This window comes from Ptychodera flava, chromosome 1, assembly GCF_041260155.1.
Source record: "Ptychodera flava strain L36383 chromosome 1, AS_Pfla_20210202, whole genome shotgun sequence".
Taxonomy (NCBI): Eukaryota; Metazoa; Hemichordata; class Enteropneusta; family Ptychoderidae; genus Ptychodera; species Ptychodera flava.
The window spans coordinates 35,790,819-35,817,018 of record NC_091928.1 but is presented as its reverse complement, the minus strand read 5'-3'; the positions used below and the strand labels follow the sequence as shown (position 1 = coordinate 35,817,018).

The window sequence follows — 26,200 nt, the reverse complement described above, 5'->3', positions numbered from 1 at the left end:
CTGTCTGTCTGTCTGTCTGTCTGGCTGGCTGGCTGTCTGTCTGTCTGTCTGTCTGTCTGTCTGTCTGTCTGTCTATGTGCACATCTATCGCTTATCAATATATTTCCCTGCCAATACAGTATGCATAGAAAGATTTCACACTTTGGCTAGCAAGAGGCGTCATATTCTGATCATGATGTGAGTTTTGGGGTAATTTCCCAATGAAATCCTTGTTATAACAGACAACTTCTTTTTCATATTTTAGTGGGTGTCGTACAGTCCACTCCCATCATTGTAACGCTAGTGGTAAGTGCATTCAGAGTTCATTCCATGATATTCTAATTAACATTTTTATGATACTGTTGTTTCCACAGCGGAGTTCACCTTTTTGCCTGTATACGTTGTTCGTCTATCCTTTTACGACTTAATGTCCAAATAAAGTACAGAATGTTTACCTCTCCGCTTTTAATTTATTTGAGATGAACTTTAACCCTCTTAGTGCCATAATTTTTCCAACCAAAATTTTAGTGCAACATTTTTATCAATTTTAACAATTTTTTTAAAAATTTTTTTATAATGTTGACCAAATGAATATCATATTTCATTGGCTACATTTTTTGTCAACATTTTGACGAAAATCAGAAGAAAATTGACAGGGGTACATTTTATAAAAGTGATAACAATTGACTTTGGCGCTCAAAGGGTTAAACTTGTCGCCATTGTATTGTTTTGAGAAGTCCCTTTCACTAACAACATTTTGCAATGCATCGAAAAGAACAGGGTACGTGTATGACTCGTAATCGGATGAATAAAGATATGATGTTATTTTTTCGCATCCGGAACGAACACATTTGGAACAGATCCCTTTCTCTGCTAACAGACTCCGTAATCATGGGGCTTCATGATTGATTTAATGGCGGTAATTCTATTTATCTGGAGGCAAAAAAGTCAAAACAAAAACTTTGGACCTTTATTGTAAGGCAATAAAATCAAAACAATACCCTCTCGTCCATTTTGTGCTCAGTTCGTTTAGTCTTTGCTGACTATGAGTCAATGGAACTGTAAGTTCTATTGGGGAGAACGTTTTACAGATATATGTCTGTGTGTTTAGTCTGTGGTAGCAGCACCTGTGACACATTACTTTGTTTTCTCTTTTCATTAAATGAAATTGTGATCATGAGTTCTCGGCAACGATGGACGAAACCAAAAGATTTGCCAGTTGGTTTTAAACGAGTCACTATGTGAGCTACTGTACTACTACTGCTAGTAGCGTTAAGGCAGAACGCGCCTCCGGGACAATATTCGGACTTTCAGACTTTTACAATTCTTTTCTGATCTACCACTTGCGAGGGTTCATTTTCATGCTTTTACTTTTCAAAAATCGAAAAATTCATTTTTCCCCATAGAGCTAATACAGGGATTGCAGCCATTTTGAATTCTACATATCGGTAAATCTCCTGTACACCAACCCTTGTAAGATATTTATTTGTTTTCATTTCGTTACGTACAGTCGTTCGGTTTGTACCCTTACCTGTACAACACTCCCCTGACACCAGAGGTCGCTTTCTCGTCGGTGGCGCTCTTCAACCAGTTGAACATCCCCCTCATGTTAGTGCCGATGGTGATAGGATTCACCGTCAATACGATGGTCAGTGTAAGGAGATTGAGAAAGTTCTTCATTGCCGCCGAAATCGAAGGCAAAGAAGACGGGCGACCTCGCTTCAAGTGGGGGACTGGAATCGACTACAAGGGAGATTTGGATGAAGATGACGTGATGACAAAGGTAAAGTTTAAGGTTTTTCCATATAGCCCTTTGGAAGCATTAAACTCCCAATCAGCGTTTCGACTCGATACATGCATGCATGCCTATTTTCCTATACAAATGGACCAAACTACGTTCAGCACGGAAGTCAACAATACCTTCAGATAGCCATCAAGGATGGGTTTGAAAATATCTTGTTCGAGAAAGAAAAATTAGTTTGCCAACCAATTCCATGATGTACGTTTGAACGAATCGCATTTTCCAAGTGTCGTCGTCTTGAATTTCAGGTAGTAGTATGCGCCTCAAAAGTGAAAAACTTAAACTTTTGCTCAGACATTCCTAAGTGAAACTTTCAACCATTCTCTTACCAAATCACCAATAAAAATCGGGGGTCACCGTGCAAAGTTTGGAACTACCGAAACAAATTACCCAACATTTTGCGATATTTGAAATTCAAAATGGGCGCCACCCCTGTGTTAACTCTATGAGGGAAAATTAAGTTTTGGATTTTCGAAAAACTAAGACTTTGAAAGTTTTTTTTTCTCCAAGAGCTTTAAAATGACCCCTCACAAGTTGTAGATTAGAAAAGAATTGTAGAAATTTGAGAGTACGAATATTTGTCCCCGAGGCGTGTTCTACCTTCAAGTCGATTATCTGTACAGAAGTCGATTGTAAAAAAACCAACGCTAACATAGAAAAATAACCGAAAAGATATTTTTACGTGTCAAGGACAGCATCTTATTTAATCAATTTGAAAATTCTGTTTTTGAATGATACTGGGCATTGCAATCCATAATGTATGCTGCTAACTTTGCTATGCATCATTGGTGCGATAATGCCGATATCTTCTGAGAGTCTTGAAAATAGAAGTCATTGAAGTCATGACGTAACCGTTATGCTATGTTCTGTACGCAGGAAAAAGATATGAACAGTTCGGGCGACGTGCAGGTCAACGGCCATTCACCGTTCAAATCGCCTGAAGTCTTCCCTGAGGTCAAGGTGAAGGATAAGCGTGCACCCAGAAAGTATAGAATCTCGGGAGATTTTGAGACCCACGAACAGGAAATTACGTTGGACGAAATGCCGTCGGGTATGTCCGATGAAGTTGCCATTAAGGTAGGAGCTTGTAAATATGGTATGTGTATTGGAAATTGTGGTGCATCTGTCATGCATGTTAATTTAAGTTCTCTTACATTTTTAAGTAAAGGTTTCTTGTTGCCAACATTCAATTTGGAAAAATAACCAGAACGTAAGTTTTACCAAGACTATAATTTCATCTTTCAGCAATACTGCAATTTATTGCGAAGCTAATATTTTATATCACAGCATGCTATAGGGAGAAGAAAGAAAATATACTTTATGGTGCAAAACTAGTTAAAATATCTTAAAAATTACAGAATGAATCCACTTTGCAGCCGTGTCGATTCAAGGACACAATATTTTAGTGTCGTTACCACTATACATCAACCAAAAGCATGTATTCTGAATTCGTGTGTTATTCGTTATAACAAGATAACTTACAACAATAACCCGCTGTGATTGCTGTTAAATGGAGATAAAAAACCAGTAGTTTTAGATTTTATTTTGATTATTTCTGTAAAAGAAACAAATCCATGGTTTCGTAATTGCTTTGCATTTACAGCGCATTGTATACAACGAACATTGCAGTTGTGTGCAAAAACGAATTCTGTGTCGATTGAAAGGCACGTTCAGACACGACCAGCAACTACAATGATGATGCGTGTAAAGGTTTGTCAAGTTGGACAAAGATTTTAACGTGATTTTAGGAAAAGCGGAGAAGTATGCACAGCCAACGGAGTTGTGTACTGTTCGTGAATTACAGCGACCTACGTTTTGCATACTGGCATCACCAACCACGGCGACGACGAACCGAAGACGGTGTGGATAAACAATCACCACGACCGCCATCACCATCACTACCCCCTACAGTTCGACCCATTTGATTTATGTAATGTCCTCATGGTGTAGGGACCATGTTAAAGTTGTCCACTCTATCAATATTTTCTTATTGACACGTAGATTACTAACGGCGGTTTCTCCTGGGAAAGTGACAGTTCGGAACCCTACTTGTCAAACATTAATATCGAAATACCAACAGGTATGTGCGCCGTATCTTATATCCGTCCAGTGCAGCTCTTTCAAGTCTTTTTCCTCCATGTTTGACAACATTCGTATGTCATTTGGTCATGACAAGTTGCCCATTTCACCTAAAGGTCAACGTGTCACATTCATCGTCCACTCTGCACCATAAATACGAAGGACGATTCGTTTACGCCTAAAACTCCGTCTAATCCAGTCACGTGATGATCCATTCCCTCTTTGCAGGTAAACTCACCATGGTCGCTGGCTTGGTTGGAAGCGGCAAGTCGTCTCTCTTATCGGCGATGCTCGGAGAAATGGTTACTGTGTCCGGCAACGTTCTCTATAACAAGTAATTTATTCCACCTGTACCATTTATAAAACAAGCAACAGAGATAATGTAGAACGCGCCTCGGGGACAGGTCTTCGGACTCTCAAAATTATCCAATTTTTTTTCTGATCCACCACTTGTAGGTGTTCATTTTGAAGCCCTCCGAGTAAGAAAATAAAATTCACCATCTTAGATTTATGATAATCGAAAATTTTTACTCTTCATTTTGAAAGTGAATGGCTGAAAGATTCCCTGAGGAATGTTTGAGCAAAACTTTAAGTCTGAAATTTTCGTATTAAGTCTTTTCACTGTCATGTTTCTGGCAACGAACGGCTCCTCGGGGTAACAAACAGGTGCTATAGCCCTCATGACCAGGTAATAGGGGTTTATTATTACGCCTCCTATATCGAAGTCGCGCGCCCTATAGGATTCGATGGTAACTTTTTGATGATTTGACTCAAAGTGAACCGGATTAAGTATTTTCGACATGACAATCTCGAGTTTTAAATCAAATTACACGCTTTTCGTAGGGAATCTGGTTTTCAGACATTTATTCATAAAATCGATAAACCGCATAATAGTGATTTAAATATATCGATGCGCGGTCCGATGATGAAATTCGTACTATCTATAATGAATCGTCGTCTAACATTGACGTAAAGCATAATATATTGTCATTTGCAAACAATCACAAATTCGGAATGAAAGCTATGTAAGACAGGCATATATTGAAACACAGCCCAAACGAGGGACTATGCACGCTCGAGGCAGGAGACAATTTGCCCTCCTGACGTCGGGCACATAGTTCCTTGTTTAGGCTATATAATACATATCTCAAAGCTCTGAATGTCATAGCGTACAATGTTATATAGAGTAGTCATTGATCTTTGTTTATAAATCCTCATTGACTGCTATAAATCAATCAACATATTGCTAGTTGTTTTATTTATATCAATTGTTTCTCTTTGACGTAGTAAACTCTGCTTTGTGTTTTGCCAGAGATCAAAGCAAAGTGTCGTATGGAGCTCAGAAAGCTTGGTTGCAGAATAACACGCTGCGGGACAACATCCTCTTTGGAGAACCGTATGACGGTAACAGGTAGGGTCATAGACTGTAGTTATTCTACTGTTTATGGTAGGGTTAAACCATTGGCAACGGACGTTTTCCCGGTTATCCCACAAGGCATTGCTGTGGCTACATCAAACACCGTATAGACACTCAAAACAACGAAAACATACTGATTTTGTGTAGTATAACGGATACACGAATGACACAAACTTGTAATGCCAAATAATGCTCGTGTATATTCTAACCATCAGCGACGAAAATATAGGTCAGGGTGTCATCTGCCATAGAGTACTATGAATAACATATCCTATGTTTATCCTACGGCTATAAAGTTATCTGAGTAACGTACGCTTGTATAACCTAGCACTGCATCATGGAACAGGTGAAAGAACTGTAGGCGTCAACGATTTGCGAGTATGAAAGGTCCACACTCGATATGATTAGTTTATGTATGTTGACATGTCGTTCGTTTTACAGCGCTTTATAGGTCAACAAATTGAAAAGATCCACAGTTAACTACAAGGGGGGAGAGAGAGAGAGAGAGAGAGAGAGAGAGAGAGAGAGAGAGAGAGAGAGAGAGAGAGAGAGAGAGAGAGAGAGAGTTAGGAATATTTATCCTTAATTAGAAGGGAAGACATTTTAGGAACAGACAAATCCACCAATCTGATAACAAGGTTGAAAATCAGTAGAAACACGATTGGAACTAATTTGGGATAATTGGGTGGTGAAGTACTATCGACTACGAAATGTAATCTCATCAGCTTTTCTTTTTACAGTACATACTTGTTTTATGAGTAATTAACAATATTGTAACATTCAGCTAGACGGCATCTAACTATTTTGAGAAATTTGAAAAATATGAAAATCCAATTATCCCAAATTAGTTCCAATCGTGTTTAGATGAGTTGTGATAAACTAGGCGTAGTCGCTTATATTCGTGACAACAGACAAATATTACATTTTAGATCAGAATCAAAGCATAACCACGTGCAAATATCGAAGAATAACCACAAATACTACTACTCTGAACGGAATCAGTCAAAGATTTTCTTCAGTCTCCGAACACTCGTGATTTTTTCAGGTCTAGTCGGTGGACAAATGTATTTCATGGCGTCGTTGATTTTAATCGTACTTGCAGATATCAATCTGTGGTTGAAGCATGCGCACTGCAGCCTGACATCGATATTTTACCAGCCGGCGATATGACAGAGATTGGTGAGAAGGGTATCAACCTTAGTGGAGGACAGAAACAGCGAATAAGCGTCGCTAGGTCTATTTATTCGAATTCAGATATCGTCATTCTGGTACGTAGTATTTGAAGCCACGCTTTGAAGCAGAGTACAAGAAAATAGAGGTTAATTTTTTGAACATTCCACTTTCCATAATTTACGAATTTTAAACACGTTAATGGACATTAAAGAAGAAAACGATTCTTGACTGTATTGTATGAACAGAGTCCACCGGTAGCCTCTTTCTAACAAGTGATCGAGAACCTATCTAGCAAAGACTACTTCATTTCTCGATAGCAGCAAAAACCCTCACTGTTCAGAAACACACGTCCGTGAAAAACATTCATTTGATTGGTTGTAGATAAGCTTATCGCCAAGGGCCACTGAGAACTTAGCAATGAAGGTACAATAAATGTGCTTGGATTTCCATGGCGATTTTTTGACATTTTTTTACGTTTTCTTTCTCACTTCAGGATGACCCCTTGTCTGCTCTTGATGTTCACGTTGGAAAACAACTCTTCCAGGAGGGTATTATCAAGCTGTTGATTGGTGCAAATCGGACAGTTGTCCTGGTAACGCATCAATTGCAGTACCTTCAACATGCTGATAAGGTACGTCAATTGGATGGAAATGACCCCGGAAGTAATCCTCGGATCTTCACGGGTCAACATGGTCTAAGGTACACCGTAGATGGCGTAGAAATGAGTAGGCTTGTTTCGAAGCAGCCCCTATATTCTATAAAGTGTGACTAGAAGGATGATTCGTTTCACTCATTTTACTGCTTTCGAAATGTATATACATAAATGCTTTAGTTCTCTAAAAAGTCATAATTTAACGAAATTCCTTTAGTTGCAATTTTCTAACCGTTTAAACTTGAAGTTTAATACAGCAAAAATTCATCGAATTTACGGATTATCCCACTTTTAGACCGAGAATGTGTAACAGAGTTTGTAAGCAATGGTGACAAGTTACGTGTACTACCACTCCATTGACATCACGAGTGCAGTCGATTCGTGTCTTCCATCGAGTGGGGAACACTTTTGACGTCTATTTGAGGCAGCTTGTACGCTGTTTGATGCAAGTACAGGATGAAATTATCATAGCTTGTATCGATAATCTACAGGTCATTGTCGTTGATGACGGCAAGATTAAACGCCAGGGTACGCTGGACGAGATCAAAACGACAGACCCAGAGTTGTACGCCCAGTGGGAGGAGACAATCAACCTCACCGATGACGGAGATGAAGAGAGGGACGATGAAGAGGAGAAGGAAACGGTTGAAAAGGAACGCGCCAAGCTGAAGAAACAGATTTCTCTAAAAGAAGGCGAGGAAAAGGGCAAAGGCAAGTATCAATAATCATCTTCTAAAGTCTCACCATGAGAAATAGGAAACGTAAATCTCTCTTTGACAATCCAGTGCACCTGTCCCAGTTCCTTACATAGAATTTGTTTGAGAATCGTAGGAATGAAAACATAATGGGTGTTCCGTGTACCATGAGTCACAAAATCTTGGATTTGTGAGACCCAGAACGCACCGACTGTTACATGTCCCCCTCTGTTACTTCCTCAGATGCCTCAAAGGGTGACCTTATCAAGAAGGAAGAAAGAGAAACAGGCTCTGTATCGTTGCATATTTATATGGCGTATCTGAAAGCCCTGAGAATTCCTGCTGCTATAGCCATAATTGTTTTGTCTGCTTTGGCGATAGCTGCCACTGCCGTGACCAGCTTTTGGTTGTCTGCATGGTCCGAGGCCGGTGCCAACTCCACAAACGCTACAACGGTAGGACACGGTATCTTTTGCCGTATTTGAAGAAGTTATATGCATAACTTGTGTTTACACATAACAGGAACTTGCATATTCCTTTCTGTGTGGAAACGCTGTGCCATCATTCCGCTACTTTAAAAATTGTTATTCCATTACTTTGATATTCTTCAAGTGAAAGACCACCAAAGATTCACAAGTGTTTCATTTTAGCACCCGTCTTCATCTCTGTCTCTCCGTTTCTTTCCTTGTGTGCTGTCTCTCTATATGCCTCTCTGTCTTTGTCTGTTTGTGTTCGTCTCTGTCTGTCTGTCTCTCTCTGTCTCTCTGTCTCTCTCTCAGGAGGAAATCAAAGAAGATTTGGTATATTACCTCAGCGGTTACGCAATCCTTTCAGTAACTAGCATATGCCTTGGAGTCATAGGCATGACGTTTAACACTGTGTTCTCCTTCCGAGCTGCACAACGCATCCACAACGCCTTGCTGTATAACATCGTCCATGCGCCACTCAGATTTTTCGACACAACCCCAGTCGGCCGTATCTTGAACAGGTTTTCTAACGATACTCAGCTTATTGATCAGGTATGTAATTTTCATCTCACATTTAGCCTACATTGAAATACACAATTGCAACACATAATCTTTTGACCATTATGCTGTTAAGTTACTGTATGTGTTATTTGTATGCCTGTCCGGACCTACCCCAAGGCAGATTCTTGCGTACAACTGCATACTTGGATAAAACACGTACGATGTTCACGTTGTTTCATAGTAGCTGCGATACTAGAGGGCAGCGCCCTCTATCCCAGTTTTGCGTCCCCACCCGCCTAGGTTTTTAAGGTTTCCATGAAAAACACACACAATATATTTGAATAGAAAATTTTAGGACATGACCGCTCAGCTTTTCTGAACAAAAATTTTGTTACAATTTGTTATTTTCTGCAATCAAATTAAATTGTGTTAATTTTCTTGTGTGTGTTTTTCAGCCGCTTAGACCTTTTCCCATTTAGAGTGGACGCAAAACAAAGAATTTAATTACTTTGGCCTAACGTGCATGAGAGAGATTACGGCTGGCATAATCACAGTCACCTGTGGTCGGTCTATTCCTCTCGGCGTCTATGCCCCCATAGACATGTGTACATATGCCTGAGAAGTAGATGTCCAACATACAGCGATAGAAAAGCTTAACAACATTGACTTTGTTGAACAATTTTGACTTTGAATCTGTTCTCTTTCTTACAGAGGCTATCACAGACCCTAATCTACTTAGTCAGAATTCTTTTCTATCTGCTGACGGCAATCATAGTCAACGTGATAGCAGTGCCCCCTTTCATTGCCTTCATAATACCGGTAGCGGTCGTGTATTACTTCATTCAGAGATTCTTCATCACCACGTCGAGGTGGGTCAGAAAGTAGATCATGAATAATTGCATTTGAGTATAATAGCAGCAGCGTGTTTTGTGCGCCCTGTAACCGGTATATAATGCATCAGATTTTCCGAGATCTCGTGTGGCTATGTTAAACTAGGACGGCAAAGTCCAGCTATAAAAGATAAACAAGTCTTTTCGCACTGTTAGGACTGCACAAAAGTCATCCATTTCGGTTATACAATTGGAGCACTTCAAAATCATAATACAAGACTTACAATTGAGCAGGCTGTTGGCGATATTGATGACGTTGATATCGGACGTGTTTACATCATTTAGTTTGAGAAAATGATAATGACAGTTATTTTAGCGTTTTCAATTGAGTAACTGAGGCTATTGTTTTCGTTCACAGAGAGCTGCAGCGTCTTGACAATATTAATAAGTCTCCAGTGTTCGCACACTTCTCTGAAACTCTGGGCGGACTGTCCACCATACGAGCGTACAGGTAAGATGTCACACGCATACATTGTGCGAGGAGTTGCAAAATTAACGCATTCGTGGACTTCATATTATGTTGTAGTCTCAGTTACCCAGACTGCTCTGTGAGGCTCTCTTCCGGCCACTCTTGCCAGGAGAGCCCCGCAGAGCAGTCTGGGTAACCGAGACTAATTATACTGTAGCAATACTTATCCATGCATGTGATTTTTTATTTTTGATCATATGTGCTTGCTGTACTTGCCTGCATATTATTCAAATTGTACTTCACAATCCGTCTGCGCTGTATGAATTTCATTCGATTGCTAAGGTTCTTTATTGTTTTCTTGGTCACGTGATTTACCTGCAGGGATGAGCGTCGTTTCCGACGAAAGTTGGTGAATGCGATCAACACTAGTAACACGGCGTTTCTGTACTTTCAAACTGCTAACAGATGGCTTGGCGTAAGACTGGTGAGTTGTTTTAGAATGGTGCCAGAATTCAGCGCTGAGAGAGGTGCAATCGTCTGCAAAAGCGCGCGCTTTTATCCGAAACCCTATCAAAATCAAAATATGGGATATTAGAAAAACAAGAAACCGAAGATGAGGCCTAGAAAGCATAAATATTGTTTCTTGCAGATAGTTACATTGACGCACTTTATAAAACCAATTGTACGAATAAAATTAACCATTGTAAATAAAGTCAAGGGGTGCATAGAAATATGCATTTCACAACATACACAGTGTGTACGTCAGGTTTTGTACCAACATGCATCAGCTTCTCAGTACCTTATTCACAATGACAGAATTACACAGTTAGTTTATGATAAAGATGTTCCAAGTCATGCTTCCAATCATCCCATGCAAGATCTTCTTTTCGGTTTCGTGGAGTATGACCAATAAAATGTAGGGTAACTTATAGTACTTTTAGGCTAGGCGTGCTAACAGAGTATCACGTTTCTCAAGACTTCTTCATCGAGTATTACACGTGTCTTCATGGATTCACTTTGATTTGAAGTAAACAACGTGAATTTTACCATTTGGAATGACCACATTTACCACACGTCAACATTTTCTGGTACAGATCAGAATATATGTTGTATTATTTTCAACATGTACAATGTGCAGATTGGTCCGGCAATCTACCTGCGCCAATGCATTGTGCAGTGTGAATGTTGGCCTTTTCAGCCCTGAGTCAGTCGCAGTGGTAACATGAGGCATTTCTTGTTCGCTTTGATCCATATCTGCAGGACTTTGTCGGATGCTTCGTCGTGTTGTTGTCCGGTATTGGCTGTATGCTTTCATCCGTACTTGGATCCTTGGAGCCAAGCCTGGTTGGGCTCTCCTTGTCGTACTCATTGTCGGTGAGATAATCTTTAGAAAGATGTAGAATGTTACACAATTAAAAATTACACTAATGCACTCCTGCCTGAGACGCCAACATTGCGACTAGAATATTTCATCTCACGGAATATGCCCATATATTGGGTTTTCAACGTTAACGTCCATGGAACCCTAATTGCATTTTTCATGTTCTTTAGAGGCATTTAAAGTTCTTTACATTTGATAATGAGGAAAACTGAAAATATATTGTGGTAAAGACAACAAAAATAACAACAGCAACAACAACAACAACAACAACAACATCAACAACGACAACCACTACTCAAATGATGATGGTAGTAATTAGCACATGCGTTTTCTTCAGTAACTTTATTCCACCACCAGATAAATCTTTTGATGTAACGGTGTTTTTAGAAATCCGTGTTGAAAAAGTATGGCTTACTAATGCTACATTATCTTTGACGTTTTTAGATGACGGCATATCTAAATTGGTTGGTTCGTCAAGTAGCCGACACAGAAACCCAAATGAACTCCATCGAACGTGTTGAGTACTACACCAACGTGGCGAACGAAAAGTATGGAGGTAAGACTACACGCGCTAACAAACACGTGAATTTTCTGTCGACTCCGGCAAGAAACAAAGTTTCCCATTGGTAACTACAAAATTCCTCAAGTTCATTACATGCTTCAGTTGACAGGACGTCCTTTGTGTTACCAATAACATGAATGATGGAAAGGAATGGTTCCAAAATGGAAGTTCCAGCTTGGAAATCATGGAAAATCCAAATTGGAATTTCCATAGTAACAACAGGTCCCATACTTACGTTCAGAATCAACTACAACATGTTTCATCCCTTCGAAATTCACTGTTGACATTTGTCATTTGAGCTCACTTAGTGAAATTTCAAACATGGAATCTACGAAGAACGTGTATTATCAGGTGCACCCATTTCTTACAGGTAAAATAAAACCACCTGCAAAATGGCCAAGTGAAGGGGATATCCAGATAGAGCAGCTGTCCGCAAGATACGATACTGAACTTGACCCAGTGCTGCGTAATGTGACAATACGTTTCAGGAAGGGTGAAAAGGTCAGTCTGAATCATGAATAAAAATTCTTGAAGTAATTTGGTGCAGACTTGATATCACAACTTATTTGAACGCCACCAGCACCCCTTCAACGTGCTCTGTTTGGACGGATAACGATGGTATATATGCATTGTAGTACTTGTAGTATTTTTATTGCCATTTTAAATTATATTGCAGTGAAACCATTGAGCATAGGCATTTACACTGTTCCTTTTACAAAGTCAATGTGAATATTTAAAGCTTGAGGGCGCCCCGGAGTATGGTGTGAACTTTGTCACTTTGATAACAGCGTGTTTCACCCCGAACTAAAGCAATCGGTGAAATTAAAATAGCTTGAGAGTTATCTGATGTGTAGGTACACCCTGGAGAATAAAGTACTGAAAGTTTTCACTTGTGTCATCCTCAAATGCGTCTTTGATTCGCCCCCTGCATCTGCCATGCGAGAAAGCGTTAAATTGTATCGTCAACACGTATTTGTGAAATTGATAAGTCCGAACATTCTATCGTTATTGTGTGATACGAGTTATGGATGCTCAATTAGGTCATCATTGCTTAGTTGCTATAACTCGAGTCGGTATGGCCATTTCATTGGCACAGATCAAGTTTTATGGTTGAAGGGTCAGTCCTCGATCACTTGTTCTCGCATTAGTGGTTGTTGACAGTAGCTGTTTATGTGATTTCAGCCCTTTGTTCTCTCTTGAAAGTTGTGCACAGTTAGTCAATTTGCTCAGAAATATAGCCTATGAAAAGCTGCTCCTTTAGATGATTTTTACGAGGACAACTGACAGCCGATATCATGATAATCACATTTATTGTTGTATGTTCATGTCATATCCCAATTATTACAATATCACATCAACATAATTGCATGATTGCATCATGGTGTATGGACTCCACCAAAAGTGAATCTTTAAATCTTTTTGCGCCCATCTCACTTTCTCATTTCCAAATGGATTATTTTTAATTTGTGTTTTCACTTTATTTTTTTCCAACTAGATTGGAATATGCGGTCGAACAGGAAGTGGCAAGTCCTCTCTGACGCTGTCTCTATTCAGGATGATCGACTCGTTTGCAGGTATTTGACATTCGATGGTAACACGTGACGACTTTAGACTCCAACGGTCACAGCCCTTAGTTCGCTACCGCAGCAAAGTTTAATAAAACGATGAAGGCTCTGACAAGTTGTCACCTTTTGCGGTCTTCCGATTCTTGGGGGCGTCGTAAAGGTAGGGAAGCTCATTGCATCAGCTGTTATGAGAATTGAGGTGACATGAAATCCCAGTTTCGAAGCGCAGAACAAGAAAGGAAGCCCGAAGTAACCTCTACGGTTTGTTTTTTTTTCAGGTCGAATATTAATCGACGGGATTGATATCTCAGAGGTGCCGCTAATCACACTTAGAAGTCGATTGGCCATAATCCCACAAGATCCAGTATTGTTTACGGGATCAATTAGGTGAGTCGCTACCGAATATTAACAATGCTTAACTGTCGGCTATCCGTGCATTGGAATCCGTCTTGCATCTTCCCTCCAAATCGTCCATTCGCTAAAGTGACGAGTTTGGTAAATTTAAGTCCACAAAGCTTTGAACCTAATTTTCAAGATTTATCCAATACTGTAAGAATTGACAGCTGCTATTAACTTTCTGTAGTAATGTTGTTGTGACTCACAGACATATTTTAACCAAGAAGTCAAAACGTTAGAGTTTATATTGAAAACGATATGAGCTTACGCTAATGTAACTGACATGTCACTTTTCAAATGATGACAGTGCATTGGGACATTTCATTACAACTCAGAAAAATGCGCAATCGCGTGCAATTTTAAGACGATTCCACATTAAGGTAGTATCAACCTCGACAGTGAAAGCGAAACTTTTTCTCATTGCTTTCCTACATGAAACTTCAACCATTCTTTTACTAAATCACGGTCCCTCAAATCAAATTTTTCTCCGATATTTGAATTTCACTATGGCCGCCATCTCTTGTTAACTCTTTCGGAAAAACACAATGTTCCATTTTCGAAAAAACTAAGGCAGTGAAATGTTTCCTCACTCCAAGACATTTAAAATGAGCTCCCACAAGTGGTGGACCAGAAAAGTGTTTATACAATCTGAGAACCCGAATATCAGTCCCCGGGAGCGTTCAACCTTATGAGACGATCAAACATTAAGACAGTTACTTCGATTTAACTTGCATGCTGTTATGTGGCCTTTGGCGGGTAGTGAGGTGTATCACAGGCACTTGTCAACCTTATTTCACTGTTAGTCTGATAGGAATGAATATTTGTAAAAGGTTAACACCCGCGATGTCACTTCAAATATACAGGCAGTAGAGAAGCCCTACTGCCAATGCTTCAACGCCTACTCAAGCTGTCAGGGATTGTAAAAATAAATAAATTAATTGATAGATTAATAAATAGAGAAATAAATAGATAAATGAATAAATAAATAAATAAATAAATAAATAAGCTTTATTGTCGACAGTTGTCTACAACATGGTTAGTGTCTTTCTCACTTCATCAAACCCGCCAGATGCCTAATTTCAACATTTCGAGTTGAGAAGGAAATTCGTCGCATTTAATTTCCTTTTTTCCTTCAACAGATTTAACTTAGACCCGCTTGGCGTTACAAGCGACGACGAAATATGGGAAGCGTTAGAAATCGCTCAGCTGAAGTCCGTTGTTATGGAACTGGACGGAAAACTCGGTCAGTGTGTTAATGGTTCATGTTGTTGCTCTAAGATTGATTACTTTTAAACAAATTGATCAACTGGACACAATTTTCAAAGGAGGAAAACGACTAGCATGAGTGTCAACAAGGCCTAACGACTGATTCAGGGATTTAGGACTGACTCTTTGCTGTGGATTGTGAATGTTTAAGAAATTGATAGGGTGTACTCATTCATTTCATGGTCACGTTCAGTTGAATATCGAGCTCCAGGAAAAGAGACATGAATTCAACACGATTTCACCTGTCAGTTATTTTCAGGATAGTTGATCATACATTGCACAACTGAGCATTGTTGAACGGCGATGAAAGAAGTGCAGCAGTAAAAGAAAACCGGTAGTTGTCAAATGGATTGGTTTTGTCGTTTATTGTGCACGATTTAATCCGAAACGCTATTAGGCTAAAGGCCAAAACATAGAGTCACGTCTTATTGTAGCTCGTTCACTTCACGACCTGCGAGCCATGCAGTTTTTTCCCTTCTTTTGCGATTTAATCAAAATCCTTTAGACCGGACAGTGTTCCCATACCAACGGTTCATACACAACATGACTCGACAGACTTTCCCTGTGGAGCTGTTTCACTCCCATCTCTCAAAATGCTGAAAGGGAAAGCAGGCAGTCAGGGGGAAATAAGTATTGTGGTAATCTTATACTGATGTGGTTATGTAAGAAAGAAATGTGAAAAGATAATGACATCTCCATATTAATTTTGCCCAGTTTCAAGACAAAGCAATCTCTTTCTCTCGTTACCTAACATACACTTGTTCACTTCACCACAATTCCTCTTCATATAAGACTCACTGTATCCATGGAACAATAAAAGCTACGGCTAATCGAGTCAGTTTTTTTCGGCCACATCATTATCATTTAATTTTTGACTTGGTCTGAGTGCCTATATATTCCGAAGTCAAAATCGTCTTCACAAGATCAAAGCTCTTCCCCAGGTCGCTGTTGGTGCGCACTCTCTTTTCTCAATCGTGTTGGTCGGATAATTTCTGAACTTTTACGATGAGCAGTTGCATGAATATGAAAGAAAAGAGATCAATAATACAACGTATTTTCTCCTTGTCGATGCTCACTAAGCCTTTCCTTCAATCAAACCAAGGCTCGACCCAAAACTCAAGTATTTAAGCGGTCGGCGAAAGCGGTTAAAACTGGTTGAAACCGGCTTGAACCGATTATCTACCTCAGATGAGGAATTTTTCTTCTACTCAAACTTATACGCTTTTACGAATTATTTGTCATATAATCAACAATGCTCATTTATGTTACTCCCAAACATAAATCGGTTTTGACTTGTTTGTGTTATGGCCGATTCCATTATTGAAATACAGCGGGTTTGTGATTTCAATCAGGATGCGATCTCATTAATGGGCTGGTTTACATAAGATGAAAATCACCAAATCATCACCGAGACGACGAATAAACCGCCAGACAGACTTTCTTTGACGGTATCAAGACGCAGTGCATTGAAAAACATTCGTCACCAAAGGCTTTTGATGTGTTCGTGTAATTAATAGTGCGCACCAAGAACCATAAACAATACTAATTTTTCTGCTGTCCATCTTCCCGTTCAACAGACTCAAATGTTAGCGAGGGCGGTGAGAATTTCAGCGTTGGCCAGAGACAACTGTTCTGCTTGGCACGAGCGTTTTTGAGGAAAACTCGCATTTTGGTGATGGATGAAGCCACAGCGTCGGTGGACATGCAGACCGTGAGTGATTTTTTGGCGTTTAATTGTGCAAAACCGAAAGATTGTAATTTACGTTGGAAGTGGCTTCCCTTGCTACACGGAACGTTAACAAATCGTCCTATATTAAAGATATTAATAATAGCTGAAAATTGTAACGATTTGCTCGCGAATACTGATAGCATGATCATAACTTTCTGTGGTATTATCTCTCGTTGATGCTTCATTGATGTTATGATTGATGATACACTGCTGAAATTTCATTACTAAGCTGTGACGATTTACACTGTCCCTATTACACATTCTTATCAGAAAGAATACAACGTATTTGCTTGAATGTTGGCCAACATTATAGTGCAACACCTGTTCTTTGGCTTATGATTGCCGTCTCATATCCTTAAAGCTCAAAGGATTCTTCATGCACGTTGTAATTTCAGGATGCGATCTTGCAGAGCATAGTAGCGACAGCCTTTGCTGACAGAACTGTACTTACGATAGCGGTAAGTTTCTGATATGGGGATTCCCCAAGTGTTATTGATAATTGATATGTTACTAGTTCATAAAACCCCTTTTCATCTTTTGAGATAACTATGCGTCGAGAAATAAAATCGGCAAAGATCTGAATGTACATGTAGATTCACAGGAGAAATATAGAAATAGCAATAAATATAGGACTATTTCATTCATTGCAGACGTCATAGATGGAAACAAGATGCAAACTCATAAAAGAACTTAATATTTCCGTTCTTTCTTTTTTTTTACAAATATCTTACAAATATATATTTCGGTTTTTATCTACCCAGCATCGTGTAGCAACCATCGTTGACTCGGACACTATACTGGTACTTAGCGACGGTAAAGTGATAGAGTACGACACACCGCAAAACTTACTCAGTCAAGAGGACAGCGTCTTCGCGTCGTTGGTCAAGGGAAGCACATGAAGGAATGAAATGTGAACTTTTGCTGAAATGAACGTTTCATTGATCTTGACCATGGCGGAGTCTTTGTTTTCGTCGAAAGTTATTTCTTTACTTTTGAAAAGTTTTTCTTAGAAACTAGGATCAAAATTTCGCTACATATTTTTGGCAGAGTGAACAAATCGAAAAAAATTTCTCGTTGTGTCATATCGAGAGACATATACGATGGTTATAGTTCCTCTTTGCAATCACGATATTTTGACAGCATTCATTACAGAAATTTTGTTTTCAGACATACGTTTTTACAACTGAACAGAGCACAGTTTGTTTAAATTTTAAAATGAGTGGAAGTGAAAAACAGCCACGGGATTTGATCAGCGGAGCCATTTTTAATTTACGAGCAGGACTCTGTGGACTAGCATTCTACTGCAGTAAATATCGTGCTCCTGTTTTGCAGAAAGGACAGATTTTTCTTTGTATTCTGAGTTCCTGTCACTGTAATTTCTCATCTCTGAATTAATTACCAACAAAGCTCACATGTCTTTCGAGATTCAATTTTACTTGAACTTCAAATTCTCGTATTTATATAATAAGCCGTCGGCATTGACATATCACCCAAAGTAGCCATGGCAAATCACCATATCCAGCAAACAAACAGCTGAAATTGAATAAAATCGAGCAAATTTTGCACACACACATAAAAACTAATTTCAGTAATCTTACATCAAGGCCACTTAAGCTTATATTGTGTACGACAAAAAGCGCAATCATGTTAAGGTAGTATGCGCCTCGAAGTGAAAGACTTACACTTTTGCTCAAACTTTCCTGAATGAAACTTTCAACCATTCTCTTACCAAATCAACACGGGAGTCACCATGTAAGCTTAAAGTTTGGAACTATCGAAACAAATTAGCCAATATTTTGCGATATTTGAATTTAAAAATGGCCGCCATTCCTGTGTTAACTCTATGGGGAAAATTAAATTTTGGATTTTCAAAAAACTAAGACGGTGAAAGTTTTTTTCTCCAAGAGCTTTAAAATGAGCCCCTACAAGTGGTCAGAAAAGAATTGTAGAAATTTGAGAGTCCGACTAGCTGTCCCCGAAGCGTCTACCTTAATGAGGGCGCTAAAAATTTACAAAGTTTTTCCTTCTCTGGGAGTGAAACTCAACTAATCATAATCCATGACACGCCATGAGTTTCCGACCAACGTATTGAATTTGTCAGATTTATATAAATCGAAATAAATTTTGATGTATTGCATTCTTAATTTGTGTTACGATGCCGATATCGTTACTCCATGTAGGTGAGTAGTGTGTGAAATTCAAGCTTATTGGTTAAGTGGGTAAGCCGGCACGTGTGGTGTGTCGCCGGCAAATAAGGCATGTATGACGTCTCACCACGACTACAATTGGAAACGAAAGCCAACAACCTCATTATTAAACTATGTAAACACAATATATGGCACATCATGATATTCATTCATTGAATCAAAATCTCTCTAATCAGTGTTTTACACGGTTCCCGTGATTGTCGTCAAGAAAGCAGTTGAGCTTGTATAGAAACTTGTTCTTGTCTTCTTGTACACTTTTGTCAGTGTCATTGCCAACCAAGTGAAATAAAAATGACCACGTGTCATCTGAATCAGCTCAATCCCAAAACAAATCAACTGAACACTGTTTTTGTCACAGTTTCAATAACTGAAGTATGAATTAATAGAGGTTTGTCCATTACCCAGGAGCAAGCTAAAATACGTTGTGCGCATGCCTGACCATTAAGCATACTTTGCGTAAAATATTACTCTTATATGTTATTTTATTTTGGTCTAATAATACACCTTAATCCATTGGGCAAAAGTGATGCGGCGACGCGCTTTTCTCATTTTCTTTTTTCTTTCTTTTTTATTCCTAACAATACTGGTTTGACACTATTGATGCAACAGTTATTGTCTTTTATCACTGGCTGCATAAAACTTCCGTTTCTTTTTTAGCATTTTTGGACATGCAAACAGGGATATCAAGATAGCTGTACTGATGAGTATGTGCCCTCCCTAAAAATATATGACGCTCAGGTTCTGAAATGACGTGCACGGTGCCATACTCCAATTAAACGATGCCGCAAAAGTGGGCGGCGTCTGTGAAAACTCGACACCTAAACCTGAGATGAGCAATTTCCCCAAATAAGAGTGAACTTTTACGGACATTTGATGATCGCGTAACCATTCTTTGTCGTTACCATGCAAACATTGCGCACAAAATTGCGTGTTTATAGTCAGCGTATATCCCAATCGACCTTGTGTAGTTGCGATCGAGTGAATAATGAGTGGATTTCAGTGTACACACGTACAATACAGATCACAGGCACTCGACCCGTTATCTGCCAAGAGATGAATAAAACATAACTTGATACAACCCTCCCGAGTCTCCTGTCATTCAGTCATAGCACACACTACACCGACCTGACCCTACCCTCGACCCTCGCTACGTCCCATGTATATAATAGGAAGGTATGAAACTTAACCCACCGAGTCGCACACATCTCAGACCGACAGATTTTTTTCGGCGGGGAAATTTTAACTGAAAATGATCGAATTCCATGAAAAAATTAACATGAAGTAATAGAGTAATAAATTTATTGCTAGAAACTTACCGGCAATTTCAAAACTACTCAACGGAAGAGTTAAAAATCTAGCTACTTTGCTACGACAGGCAGCTCCGATATCGTCCAAAACACGAATTTAACAATTTACCTTTGACCTCTGAGCTCCCCATACCGGGCGGCGCCTCTGGTTGGTCTATTTCAGTCACGTGATCGCCGCACACGTCATCAGCCGTCAGGGGGTGTTACACATGCAAAATCATTTTTTCAATAGTTTTGCTGGTTTTTCACATTCGAACGGTGTTGCGTATTTGTATCCGAAATATTACAACGAAGCTAGCTACGACAGACAGCATGGTTCGGTCTGCGGTGGAGCTGCCTGCCGTGAAAAAGATGGCTCAACCGAGGTTCATTTCTCAGAGTGTATACACGAGAGAATTGGGGAGCTATGTAAACGAAATCATGTGTGTGTGTTTACAAAAAATATACGCCCCTCCTCTTGTCCGCTATGTTCAAATTAATTTATTTATCTGGAAGATACGGCCATCAATATGCGTTCGCAAAGAGTTCAAACTCCGACCTTTCGTTGTTCCCATCGATGGGTAAAATGAAATTAATCGTAAAGTTAAGCAAACACAAAGAGAGCACAGTTGAAATAAAAACCATACAACATCAAAATATAGTACATCCGCCGAAAGTGAGCAAGTCATCTTGCGCACGGAGTGTAAGAAATCATGAAAATGGGAAGTACCCCGCTCGTTCGTAAGCTGGTTGGTGCTGGTAAGCTGGCGCCATCGTGTGCTTCGCCAAAACGCACTCTATTCGAAGGTTCGACAAGTCAATCAACATGTCAGAGCTGTGTTCCTAATCCTACATTTTATCACCGAATTTAATAGAGGTAGAACGTCTCGGGACCAGTTGTAAAGAGCTGTTCATCTTTTAGCCTACCACTAGTGGAACTCATTTTGAAGATTTGGAGTATGAAGTTTTCACCGAGGATTATTTTTCTGAAATTCGAATATTAATTTTCCCCCGTAAAATTAATACAGGAATGAGGGCCATTTTGAATTCAGTGTTGGTACATGTGGGTAATTTGTTTATCTCCTACCAAATTTATTATCATTACTATTGATCTTTAATTATTAATCTCGATAACTCCATAAATTTTGAAAACCTCTTTTCATGGAGGTCGGGACACATAAAATGTATCAAGGACATTTACATGCTGTACATTACAATAAACAAGTCATCTTTATGACATAGTATAGTCCTAAGAAAGTATTACTGTGTTGATTGTGAGACAAGGTGTTGATCTAGTTGTGAAAAGGAGATAGATTTTGTGAATTATACTAACTTCTGTGGGAGTTGGGCAAGAAAGAATCTGCTGAACGTAGAGTCAACAAAAAAAAAAAAAAAAAAAAAAAAAAAAAAAAAAAAAAAAAAAAAGTAATGTGAACTGACAAAAAAAAAAAAAAAAAAAAAAAAAAAAAAAAAAAAAAAAACAGAGGGCATCTTTGGAGCATCTGAGTACGTCTGTAACAAAATTGATTTTGGATCAAGTGATCTGTACAGGCCACATTGGTGTTGATCGAAAATGCCATTATCCAACACTTTGGAAGGAGCTGGTGAAGCGATCGAGAGTTGACATGTCTGACTCCAGGTCATTGCAGCCACTGATCACGGTACGAAAGTAGTCGAAATGAAAGTTGTGAAAGTTTGTGAAAAATAACTACTTGTGATCGATCAACAATCTTTCACTGTCGTCCATCCTCACTGGAACAGTAGTGTGGATTGTTCGATTAATTTGAGCATAGACCCTCGAGAAAAACTCAAGGGTCTATGATTTATGAGCCGTGATTTCATATAATTCTTTGTCAGCATAAAATAGGATTCGCACGTGATTTTACTATTATCAACGAAAGATACCTGTAAGATAAATGTAATGACTGCCAGGCGACCACATACAATCTAATCGAAAAAACAAAAGTATGCTAACATGAGCCTCGACTCAGTATATTTGGCTTAAGCCAGAAATGAAAGAATACGGCAGCAATATTCGTGTATCAACAACTTTATGCAGTGACACCGCTGACAAATTGACGTGCACAGCTTCAAATTCCCGCATTCACCCACCATATCACCGAATGATATCGAGAACTGAAATGGCTGCCAAGGGACCTTATAAAATCAGATAAAAACAAATCGACGTGAACATGTACCTTATTATGTAATTTCCCTGGCCCAAGTTTGAAAAAAAATACCCAAGGTATATCTGTGTGAACGGCCAGAAATACATAACCAAAAGGGTGCCTGATGGCTGTATTTGATTTGATCAAAAAACAAATTGACATGCATATGTAACCCATAATGTATTATCCTTGTAGCAAGTATTACAACTGTTACAATTGGCCATTACCAGTCAGAAATATCTGCGTGAACGTACACACGAATATATATGCCCAAATCTGTAAGTCACTACGGACGAACAATCGGTAACTGAAGACAAAAATTCTTTAAGTCGACAGTAAAGACTTGAAAAAAATACACCAAAAAGGAAATAAAAATCACTCCAGATAACATGAAGACGGTTCTTCCTGGTAGTGAGTAAAGTCTATCAACATTTTCTTTTTTCTGAAATACAAAGGTAAACTTTTCAAATCATTAGCTCCCGTTACCTGAAATGACCTTTTAAAAAACCTCGGTTTTAGCTCTTGGAATTTCCAAAAGTGCTGATTAGCTGTTTTGCTCGGTGACACCTGATCTTTATTCTTACGGAAAGTTTGAGCAAAATTTGAGAAGTCTTTCAACATTCAGGGGCGTATTACCTTCATTTATTTACTAACAACAAATGTGTAATACATGTGTTTGGGTCAGATTTACATGTAAAACCTTGTCATCGAGTTTGTAACGTTGAGATGTATTCTGGTATAAAGGTTCTGCCGTAGACCCTTTTCGGCCAACTGTGCGCGTTTGCGATCAACGTGCGCCAAGTCAGGGATGCGCATGCCCTGTGGGATGATGTAAACCGAACTAAACTTGAAAATACTAGTTTTCAACTGGAAAGGACACCGACACTCGGTCACGTTTCTCCGCGAACAAACATTTCACCGGTGTAATGCGTCTACGACCACGAGCTACAACTTGAAGATCCTGATACCCTACATCTGCTACAAGGCTATACGGACTCTGTCAAATTTCCCCTACAGCAAAACATTCTATATTTCGCCATCAACACACGAACCGCCCTTTGCATGTAAACGATATCAGACTGGTGTCGGTATTACGATCAAGGTCCTTCGGCGGTTGCAATGGCGGCGTGATTGAATAACGCCAGACGAATTCTTTCCGAAAAAATAATACCTCACAGATACTCTTGTAGACGTCAGTAGAGTGGAAAAATTTACAAAACGAGCAGCAGAAATGACTCAATGCAATGGATATACCACTGCTATAGGCAAATCAACATTTTGATACAAAGGCTACGTATTAGATCGAAGCTGCAATCCATGGTAAATTTTAATTTTCAATTCACCTTGAGGCCAGGGATCATGAAGAAACTTTAGGCCTAAAGTCAAGTGTAACAATATGAAGCCAAATATCGTCCTTTTAGTAAACAAATTTCGTTTCTTAATTCTGTAATCCACTGAAAAAATAGGCTCATTGTATAAAAAAATAGTGATTAAAAAAATCGAGTACAATAAATCCGTTTTCGATGTACTGTGTAAACGCCGCTTGAGCGTGAATACTAGTTCGTGTGCGACTCCCCCGGTGCACATACAAAATACACTTTTCCTGCATCGTTTATGGAATGAATATTCTCAAAATCGCGTTATCTTTGCACGAAATGATATTTAAACACTTACCAATAAATGTACTCTGCCATTGTTAACTTTTTCTACATACGAAATGTAAAATCTCAAAGTCGTCGTCTGTAAAATATGACGGCTGATGACGTGTGCGGCGATCACGTGACTGAAATAGACCAACCAGAGGCGCCGCCCGGTATGGGGAGCTCAGAGGTCAAAGGTAAATTGTTAAATTCGTGTTTTGGACGATATCGGAGCTGCCTGTCGTAGCAAAGTAGCTATATTTTTAACTCTTCCGTTGAGTAGTTTTGAAATTGCCGGTAAGTGTCTAGCAATAAATGTATTATTCTATTACTTCATGTTCATTTTTTCATGGAATTCGATCATTTTCAGTTAAAATTTCCTCGCCGAAAAAAATCTGTCGGTCTGAGATGTGTGCGACTCGGTGGGTTAAGTTTCATACCTTCTATTATTTATACATGGGACGTAGCGAGGGTAGGGTCAGGTCGGTGTAGTGTGTGCTATAACTGAATGACAGGAGACTCGGAGGGTTGTATCAAGTTATTTTTATTCATCTCTTGGCAGATAACGGGTCGAGTGCCTGTGATACAGATAACCCAAGAGACATGAGGTGATCGCTTTATGTCTGCATTTCCGTTTTTATCTCTGACATCAATGCGCCGTAAATGTCACGTCTCTGGATTCCAGTAGTGATATTTTCTTGTATATCGCATACTGTACACTTAATACAGCGTGTGATTTGATCAGCCGACAATGGGTTTAAAGTAGGTCTTTGTGTAGTGGGAATATTTTAATATGGTTCGCGAGTTCACAATCGTGAGTTATTGCAGTACCGATGTCTGTCTGTCTGAGGGCACGGCATCTCAAAAGCCGCTAATCAGATTTGAAACGAGTCGAATGCGTCAATTTCGTTGGAAAATGTCACAAACAGATTATTTTAGACGGGTATGGCTTGAACAACGCTATTTTGCATAATTGATGATTTAAAATCATGATTTAAATCAAGAACAGCTACACAGATTTTGTTTAGATCTGCTGCATACGGTGATTACACATAACGGCAGCCTGTAGAAGATATTAAAAAAGCGAAATGAAAGTCAATTGCTAATTTTTGCATCTTTTGATGAACTGTTGCAACTTGGCGTTTGAATTGAGAGTCGCTGGACGAACCAGATTTAGTTAAAATTTGGTACAAGGCAATAATGTATCAGTTTTTACCAAACCTACCGATGCATTCAAAGTTGGAGGGATTGCAAATCATAATAAATAAATAAATAAATATATAAATATGTAAATAAAATAGATAAATAAATAATTAATAAATAAAAATAAAATAAATAAATAAATGATAAATAATAAACATAATAGACACAAAAACACATAAATAAATAAATAAATAAATAAATAAATAAGCACTGAGGGCACAGGCAATTGTCCGTTATCGTTTCATCTTAACCACCAAAACCTTAAATTCAATGTGTCCTGTTGACGGAGGAAAGAAACCAATCCGATAAAACAGTGATAAACAGTGAGAAGCGTTAAAAATCGCTTAACTGAGATCCGTTGTTACAGAACTGGATGGAAAACTCTGTCTGCCAATGTTCATCAAGGCATTTTACTTCTCTGCTTTACCTCTGAACAACTTGATTGAAATTTACACAATTTTTCAAAGGAGAACAAAAAACCAATATCACATAAATGGTCAAAGTCAACGAGCTCTGAAGCCACGACCATGACTGTCACTCTACTGTCGTGGAATTTGGTGTTTAATGAAGTGATCGGGTCCTCTCAGGTCAGTCCAAGGTCAAATTCAAATGAATACCTAGCGAACTGTAGCACCAGAAGAAAGTCAGTGATTCAATGCAATTTTAGCAGGCAGTGATTTTCAGTTACATATTACATCAATGCTACAATATTTTCTCCTTGTAACCCCGTACCG

The 26,200-nt window shown here is 39.0% G+C and overlaps 1 protein-coding gene across 1 annotated transcript in view; it reads left to right on the top strand.

Moving 5' to 3' along the window:
* LOC139136161 (ATP-binding cassette sub-family C member 9-like) overlaps positions 1-19,106 on the top strand; it is a 34,241-nt gene extending 15,135 nt beyond the window's left edge. Inside the window, exons 8-30 of the mRNA XM_070703915.1 lie at positions 245-285; positions 1,490-1,762; positions 2,657-2,857; positions 3,782-3,860; positions 4,088-4,193; positions 5,172-5,270; positions 6,379-6,544; positions 6,943-7,080; positions 7,593-7,812; positions 8,040-8,251; positions 8,576-8,815; positions 9,476-9,633; positions 10,013-10,105; positions 10,445-10,547; positions 11,324-11,437; positions 11,889-12,000; positions 12,377-12,507; positions 13,502-13,580; positions 13,850-13,958; positions 15,107-15,210; positions 16,811-16,944; positions 17,358-17,420; positions 17,724-19,106. Coding sequence (XP_070560016.1) covers positions 245-285; positions 1,490-1,762; positions 2,657-2,857; positions 3,782-3,860; positions 4,088-4,193; positions 5,172-5,270; positions 6,379-6,544; positions 6,943-7,080; positions 7,593-7,812; positions 8,040-8,251; positions 8,576-8,815; positions 9,476-9,633; positions 10,013-10,105; positions 10,445-10,547; positions 11,324-11,437; positions 11,889-12,000; positions 12,377-12,507; positions 13,502-13,580; positions 13,850-13,958; positions 15,107-15,210; positions 16,811-16,944; positions 17,358-17,420; positions 17,724-17,861 — 3,113 coding nt within the window. The 3' untranslated portion in view covers positions 17,862-19,106. The remainder of the gene's footprint in view (positions 1-244; positions 286-1,489; positions 1,763-2,656; positions 2,858-3,781; positions 3,861-4,087; positions 4,194-5,171; positions 5,271-6,378; positions 6,545-6,942; positions 7,081-7,592; positions 7,813-8,039; positions 8,252-8,575; positions 8,816-9,475; positions 9,634-10,012; positions 10,106-10,444; positions 10,548-11,323; positions 11,438-11,888; positions 12,001-12,376; positions 12,508-13,501; positions 13,581-13,849; positions 13,959-15,106; positions 15,211-16,810; positions 16,945-17,357; positions 17,421-17,723) is intronic.
* Positions 19,107-26,200: the final 7,094 nt, after the last annotated feature.